The sequence below is a fragment of the Melospiza georgiana genome, chromosome 23, assembly GCF_028018845.1.
Source record: "Melospiza georgiana isolate bMelGeo1 chromosome 23, bMelGeo1.pri, whole genome shotgun sequence".
Lineage (NCBI taxonomy): Eukaryota > Metazoa > Chordata > Aves > Passeriformes > Passerellidae > Melospiza > Melospiza georgiana.
In genome coordinates this window covers 7,010,465-7,018,701 of record NC_080452.1, presented here as the reverse complement: position 1 = coordinate 7,018,701, position 8,237 = coordinate 7,010,465, and the positions used below count along the sequence as shown (strand labels likewise).

The 8,237-nt window shown below is 45.7% G+C and overlaps 1 protein-coding gene across 1 annotated transcript; it reads left to right on the top strand.

The window, feature by feature from the left end:
- The first annotated feature begins 5,540 nt into the window (after positions 1-5,540).
- LOC131092979 (interleukin-20-like) lies at positions 5,541-7,385 on the top strand. Its single transcript, XM_058039983.1, has 5 exons — positions 5,541-5,735; positions 5,837-5,902; positions 6,322-6,474; positions 6,850-6,924; positions 7,308-7,385. Exons 1-5 carry the CDS (start codon positions 5,577-5,579, stop codon positions 7,383-7,385), a joined length of 531 nt encoding a protein of 176 aa, XP_057895966.1. The 5' UTR covers positions 5,541-5,576.
- Positions 7,386-8,237: the final 852 nt, after the last annotated feature.

The window sequence follows — 8,237 nt, the reverse complement described above, 5'->3', positions numbered from 1 at the left end:
GCAGTCTGATCATCAGGGCTGGCTGAAGGGTTTCCATGACAGAGAGTGCCAGGCTCATGGAAATGGTGACACCAGAGGTGGCACCTGTTGGGTGCTGCTGTCCCTGCCTGGTTCAGGAGGGCAGTGCCACATTAGCACTCCTTGTGCTAATGTTTGGCTTTGGATTGGAGGGACAGGGATTTCTTGGCAATTAAATATTGATTTTTAAGGAGCTGAGAGCTGCATTTTACCTTTCCGTTGACACCCAGCTACGAAGAGGGCAGAGCTGGCTCACGAATTACATCACTTCAGGTGTCAAAGAAATTACTCCAGTGCAGCAAAACCACATAAAAACATTTTCTTTTGCTGCTGAAAACAAAATTTGACTGGGGTTTTGGTGAGCTACAGCATTATCAGGGCAAGTGTAACACCCCACAATCATTTTTGTGAGTTGGTTTTTGCAGCTCTTTTCCTGAAGGAGTTCAGGAAGGGTTCCTGAGCCCAGATATTGTTGCTGGATGCTGTTATTAAAGCTCAATTCTTCCTTTATGAAAATTTCTAGGAGCATTTCTCTCACTCACGTTCTCTGGGGACCTGAGAAAAACCATTGTCAGGCTCATATCTGAAACGATGGTTTACCTAAAGCTGCTGTGAAATAGGAGCGATGACAAAGAATGTCAAACCAAAGCTGGGCTGTTGAGTGTTATCAGAACTTCTTAGAGCACAAAAAGCGCCTTGAAAGGCACTATTGAAACTGCCTTATCACCCCCAGACACTTTACTGGAAACCTGGTGTTAAACTGGTCTGGGAGCAGCCCTTGAGAGCGGGGCGCCTGCGGATCACAACAGCTCATTGACAATTTCTTGAAGGATTTTTGTTTTTAGGGTGAAATGAATGATTTGAAATGAATTATTTATTATTGAAATGAGTATTGAAATGAACGAGGAGTGCAGTAACTCCCAGTGACACCAGTGGGATGACTCCCAGTGCACAGGGGATGGAGCAGGGCTGAATTTCCCAATGCAACCAGCCAGGGGTGAGTCAGTGCCTTGTCCCCTCTGAGTGTCTGGTCCTTGTCACCCTCCTGGGCTCTCCAGGACCGTGTCCTGTGTTAGTCACTGCCCCAAGCCCCGTGTCTGCAGCAGCCTGGTGCTTTCTGCCACCATGGAGATGTTTTGTCACCATAGCAGTGATGGTGACAGTGGGCTGAGCATCGTCCCCACTGTGGGTCTGCTGGTAGATAGAACCAGCACTGAGAGATAAACAATGGGAAGGATTCCACTGGTTGACAAATGGGAAAAATATATCTGATTTTACAAATAAACTTCAGGTTTGCTGATAAATGAAATTGGATAATGAAAGATGAAAGAAACAACGGGGGAAAGCACTAAATTCCATAAGAATTAAAAATGAAAAGGGAGGGTTGTGCATTAGAGGGAAGGCTCTGGTATCAGGTGTTTTGGGAAGTCTGAACCTCTCAAGTACCTCAGAAATGGGGAAAGAGAGAAAGGAAATGTGTTTGGGAAATTGGGATAAAAAGGAGGCTGCATCCTCCAAAAATCTGAGACACCCCAGGGGAATGCCCCATGGCCTCTCCTCTTACTGGAATAAAGTAAAATGACTCCTCTGTCTCCTTTTTGGACATAAACCTCTGATGTTTGTGGATTAATTCTCCTGAACACAGCATTATTTTCCAGCTGCTGTGGGGATGCTCCCTCTGATCCCCACTCAGCCCCTTCTGTGCCTGTGAGGTGTGGGATGTGCTGCTCATCACAGGCTTTGCATAAATGATTTCCCCGATGAGTTAATGGCACCCAGGGCTGAGTTTGAATTCCTGAGCACCAGGGCAGCTGGCTCACAGCCCTCTCTGCTGCCTTTGCTTTTTATCTGGGATGTCACTGCCCTGTCACAACGTGCCTGCCATAAAATCCCGAGGGAGGAGCCCTCCCCCGTTAGCTGGAAGTGCTCCTGGGGAGAGGAGAGGAGCCTTCCCTGCCCTATTCCCAGCCCTGAGTGCCCCAGAGTTTAACCATGCCCAGAGTGCCTGAGGGAATCGCTTCCCATTTTACTGAGCTCATCTGCAGCGTCACAGTGAGGAGTTTCAGAAATCCCTGCTCCTTCTTTCCCTCTTCCTTCCTGGAGCTAAAGAGGGATGGTTTGCTGTTTTATTGAGGTGTTTCCATGCTGCTGGAGCTGGAGGGTTGATGACAGACTGGGGAGAGCCACACTGGGGGGATTTGCTGCTGTCTGGGTTTGGTCCAACGTGTGCTGATGGCTTCAAACTGATAGAGGGCAGGGATGGGTGGGATTTTGGGAAGAAATTCTTCCCTGTGAGTGTGAGGAGGTGCTGGCACAAGGTGCCCAGAGCAGCTGGGGCTGCCCCTGAATCCCTGGAAGTGTCCAAGGCCAGGCTGGACAGGGCTTGGAGCAGCCTGGGACAGTGGGTATTGTCACCCATGGGATATGAGATGGTCTCTGAGGTCCCTCCCAACCAGAACCATTCTGGGAACCCTGCTGGTTCCACCCCCTCTGCTCTGAAATGAGAGGCTTTGGGGCATCCCCCACGTCCAGCACTTGGGCTGCTCCGTGACCGCCATTTCACACCCAGCAAAACCCCAAAATGAAAATCTCTCTGGGCTGTTCCCCACCCCGGTGGGGTTTTCCTCATCCTTGCCCTTGTGCTGAGGGTCCTGCTGTTTCTTTTGCTTTGCAGAAGGTCGGTGACAGGATAGAGAGGCTGAGGGACACATGCAGAGACCTGTAGGAGGCCCTGGACCTCGATAATCCAACATTTCCCTGCTGTTCCTGTATCGTCCCAGCATCTCTCCTCCTCCTCCCCCACGTCTCCTCCTTGCCTTCTGGCACTTGGCTGACCCAGCCTGGGCGTCAGTTCAGTTCCCAAAAGGAAAAAAAAACCCAAAAAGAAAGAAATGCTTTCATGTTCATCTGCCATTTACATAATGAAGTAAGAACTCACTGCCTCCTCCATTGTTTCCTCACCCGGGCTGGGTGTGCTCCTGGGAATGCTGCCACTTCCTCTGCTTCCAGCAAAACTTTTGCTGCAATTCCAGGCAGCAGCTGGGATCTGGGGGAGGATTAAGAGCCCAGATCCCTCCAACACCTCAGCCAGGGCAAATCCAACCTGCTGCAGCCTGGGCCCTGCCCTCTGGCTGATTTCCAGCGGTGGGCACACCTGGGGCACTTCCAGCAACCCTGTGTGCAACAGCCTGACTAGCCTGGGCAGAAAATCCATTTGCCTAGTGACAGATCTCTGCTCAAGACTGAGCTTGGCCATCAATAAATTAATTAGTCACCGATCCTGCAGATCCATGCAGGACAGCCCTGGCCCACAGGCACAAGGTACATTGCAACAGGGACATGCTGGGGCTGCTGCTCCCTGCAGGAGCCTGCTCCAGAGGCTGCCTCTGGCATTAGAGGGGTGACTTTGCCACCCCAGTGCCCTCCAAGCCCAGCTGGCCATCCCTCCTGGTCCCAGAAACTGCAGGGAGTTTATTTTGCTGCATGTTTTTGTTTGTGGACTGAATGAAGCTCTCTCCGAGGGCTGTAGGAACGTCTAAACCAACCTCAGAGCCAACAGCACAAGGGCCTGGGGTTTGCACCAGCACTGCCACATCTGTGTGACAATGAGCCTCAGCCGACAAATCCTGGTTCCCTGGAGACAGCCTGGGGCAGAAATGCTGGTGGAGAACGTGTCTGCTCCTTTTGCTCAGCAGGGAGAGTCGGGGTGAGGTGGTCACAGATGTCACTGTGCCACTGGGCTGGGGGCTTGGGAAGGTGACATTGGAATTTCTGTCCTTCTGCGGGGTGACAGATTTTGACTGAAATCCTCTCTGAGCCTGGAAACCATTTCTTCTGCCAGCAGGGTGGGAGCTGCATCCTCCAAACTCCCAACCTTGTGTTTCTGTGTGTCTCCAACACCATGAACACAGGATGGAGAAGCGTCCAGGAACTGAGGAAATTCGGAACAGCATTCCCTGAACCTGCTTGTTGGATTCCTTAAACTTGGGACCAGGATTCCCTGAAAATGGCAGAGGAAGGCCAGGACAATGATGGAGAAAACCCTGGACTGGAGTTTCACCAGTTCCACCAAGTCCATTGCTGTGGTGGTGTTCACAGGGGTCCCAGGATCAGGGAAGAGATGAGAATCTTGACTCCATGTTTCAGAAGGCTGATTTATTATTTTATTATATATATTATATTCAAAGAAAATTATATACTAAAACTATACTAAAAGAATAGAAGAAAGGATTTCATCAGAAGGCTAGAAAAGGAAAGGGATGGAATGATAAAATCTTGTGACTGACCAGAGTCCTGATCCAGCTGGACCTTTGATGGGCCATTAATTAAAAACAATCACATGAGACCAATCAAAGATGCACCTGTTGCATTCCACAGCAGCAGGTAATTATTGTTTTTCTTTTCCTCTCAGGCTTCTCAGGAGAAAAATCCTAGCAAAAGTATTTTTCATAAAATATGTCCGTGACACATTGCCAGAAGTCCTGGAGTGCTGGGACCACTGGCATCTTGTGGGGTGATGCCCCTGAGCTTCCAACATCCCAACTGTGGGCAGCTGGAGGGGATTGCCAGCATTGCTCCATCTTGGACATTTTAGGGATGTGACCCCAAGGATGGTCCCTAATTTTGGGATTTCACATCCCTCTTCCCAAAAGGAAACCCATGCAGTGATGCCAGAGTTCCCGCCTCCGTAGGTGAGGGAAACACCTGTGGGAGAGAGAGCTGGTCCCTTGCACGAGCTCATTAATTCAGCAAATTACAAAGGGAAATACGTGCTGGGAAAAGCAAGAAAAATCCCAAAAGTTAATCCAAGAGTTATTTCCTCCTGGTACCGGGATAAAAACGCCTCCTTTGGAGCTCTCCAGGCCAGACGTAGGTGAGAGGTGAGCCCACAACGAAGAGCAAGGTAAGATACTGAATTTATCCCTTTGTTCTGTGTCCTTTTGGGTATTTCCTTGTGTTCCTATCTCTTAAATATTTTTTTCATTAATAACCTTAATTTTCAGTGCTAACAAAACTTGTGCTTGACTTATGCTATTCCAGAGGGAAACTGGTTTCTTTTGGGATAAGACCTTGGGATCTGTTACTTTCAGTCAGTTCCCTCCTGTTGCTGCTGTGTCATTAGACTTAAAAATTTAATTTCACTGTATTTTTTTTCTGATAAGATCTTTTCAGAATAACTAATGTTATTAGTTATTACAGTGTAATGTTTATTTAGATACATATTTAACAGATATTATATTTATTTTTCCTTTTCTTCTTGAGCTCTTCAGTTAATTATTTGATTTTAATGTTTATTTAGATGCATTTTTAACTGATATTTTATTTATTTTTCAATTTCTTTTTGAACTCTTCAGTTAAATAAATATTTGGGTTTTTTTTCTCTTGCTCATGGGGAGCAAAGAAGAAATGGGTAGGAGATAGTAATGAGTACAGGGTTTTTAATACAGGTATACAAGTTTGAAATAAAATGTATGTATTTTTATATGGATCACAGTTGTGTTATTTAGGAAATAAGGAGGAATATTCTCTTCTTGGGGCAGGTCTCCCAGGCAGCTGGCATGAGAGGATCCCCCCTGTTCCTCTGCTTTTTCTCCGTGTCCTGCTGGGTGAATTTGATGCCAACAGCTGGGGACAGAATCTTCCACTTTGGGGCCTGCAGGGTTTCCATGAGCATGACAGAGATCAGGGCTGGCTTCACAGCAATTAAAGCCAACATTGTGAGTATTTCCCAGGCTTTGGGGGGCTGGGGGAGCCCCTGGCAGCTCCTGGAGCCCCTCTGGAGCCTGCAGCTCCATGCCCATCTCCATCCTCTCCGCAGCAATCCAGAGACCCCATCCGGACCCTGAGCATCCTGTCCCACCCTCACTCCCTGCACAAGGTTAAGGTAGGTGGTCCTGACTGGGGAGCCCTCACAGGATCCCAAAGCAGGTGAAAGTGACCTTGAGAAGTGCAATCTAGCATAAATCATAAAAATCTATCATAAATTTTCAGCTTTCTCACACCCCAAAGCCCTGGGCAGGAGCCGCTGGCAGGGTCTCAGCCTCTGATACCCAGCTGCAGAATCAGCTGGTTTCACTTTGTGAGACTTGCTGAGGATGGATCTCCTGGAAAATCAGCCTAAAATGATTTCCCATCTATTTTATCAGCTTCAATCAAGTACCACTGAAGAAGCTTTCTCTGAATCAAACTGTCCTGCTGTGCTCAGCTACCACGAGCTTCCTGTCAGAGATGCTTTATCCTAGAGAGCAGCTGCAGCTCACACCCCTTTGGAAGAACTTTTAATCATTAAATTAATTTTCTAAGTCTTCAGACAGGTGCTGCATCACTTATCAGCTCTTCACCTTCTACGTGGACAAGGTTTTCAAGCACTGCAGGACCGAGGACTCGTTTGTGAACAGGAAAATCAGCAGCATTGCCAACTCCTTCCTCAGCACGAGGAGGAAGCTCGGGCAGTGTGTAAGTCCTGCCTTCTGCCCCAGTGTGCATCCCTTAATATTTCATCTATAAACCAACCTGGGAGATTTATAAAGCTGCAAAGTCTCTGTTTATAGAAATATTTTTAAATGAGAATACAAAGCAGAGTGGTGTGAAGAGTGTTTTCTGTCCACTGGGACATTTTTATATTTGCTTACTCACCATCAAACTCCCCTGTTGGTCCTAAAGGCCAAAATTTATCCTGTCCTTGTGTCTGTCAAGTGAGTTAAACCCTGATTTAGGGACCTGCAGCCTTTCCCACAGTTCCACAGTGTCTCAACTATGATGCCCAGCAAAATCAGAAACTGAAATCTTATTTTAAAAAATAAGACTAATAAATTAATCTTGTTTTTCCAGCATGAGCAGAATAATTGCATGTGTGGGGAGGAATCCACAGAGAAATTGAAGCAAATACTTGCAAACTATGAAGGGGTGAGTTGGTGACTGAGCCTGGTCACACACACAACATGAATATAATATATAATATATAATATATAATATATAATATATAATATATAATATATAATATATAATATATAATATATAATATATAATATATAATATATAATATGTTATATACAATATATAATATATAATATATAATATGTTATATATAATATATAATATATTATATATTATATATTATATATTATATATTATATATTATATATTATATATTATATATTATATATTATATATTATATATTATATATTATATATTATATATTATATTAACACAGATATTTAAATTCTCTTTATGTTGGGTTGTACTGGTGGTATCTGCTTACAGCCCATTTCTTTATATATAATTTCAGCTGAATGTCACATCTGCAGCCATGAAATCCCTGGGGGAGCTGGACATCCTCCTGGACTGGATGGAGAAATCTCGTTAGCGGGCAGTGTTAATTACCCATGGGCTGGTGCTGAGGAGCTGCAGGGGCTTTGCAGAGATGAGAGGGACAATAAATCACTGTATCAGTGAAGCTGATTCAGGCAAACATGGGGAGCTTTGCCAGCCAGGGCCATCAGCAGAGTCTTCATTAAGACAGAAATAACAAGTTTGATTAAATCATCATCGCCCTCACTGCTACCAAAGGATGCTCCCAGGGAAAACCCACAAGGGTTTCTCTTGCTGGCAGATATAAGCTGTGATCATGTCATAAAAATATTGTTTAAATTACAGATATTTTGCCTAGGGAATGTGGGGCATGAGTGCTGAGGGCTGGCTGGTACAGCTGATGTTGCATAAACGTGGGCTCGTTCTCAGGGCTGCCTCCACTGATGGATCTGGCTGAAATGAGAAGTGCAGTGTGGGAAATGCTTCCAAGAATAGGTCCTAGCAGGTATGTCAGGCCCTAGAAATCTGTGTTTCCTTTTGAGATGATATTTTCTGCCTTATCAGTAAAAAAGTTTCTGTGCAAGATATGTGGTTGCTGAATAGAAAAAGGTTTTTGGGTGTATTGAGCAATTTACTGACACTCAGTAGTGAGTTTTGTGGAAATTGGTGGTGATGACCATAAATAAACCCAATTTGAAACTGTGCTGAGTCTGTTTGTCAAAATTCTGAGGAATTATATGATTCTTGCTGGTGAAACTTTTCTGAATTCTCTGTGGCGTCCTCTTATAGCTGATGCTGTCACTCCAGCATGCCAGGGATGATGCATCCTTCCGGACACGCCAGAAACACCAAACTCAGACCTCAGTGCCGCTAAACCCCCTGGGTTTGTCCCCAAAACTGGGCATTA

What these genes read in the sequence shown, in the direction of transcription:
- LOC131092979 (XM_058039983.1), top strand. Translation starts at nt 5,577, where the DNA reads ATGAGAGGATCCCCCCTGTTCCTCTGCTTTTTCTCCGTGTCCTGCTGG. An exon ending in CAGCAATTAAAGCCAACATT is followed by an intron (nt 5,736 to 5,836) that starts GTGAGTATTTCC and finishes TCCTCTCCGCAG; the next exon opens with CAATCCAGAGACCCCATCCG. An exon ending in TACTTGCAAACTATGAAGGG is followed by an intron (nt 6,925 to 7,307) that starts GTGAGTTGGTGA and finishes ATATAATTTCAG; the next exon opens with CTGAATGTCACATCTGCAGC.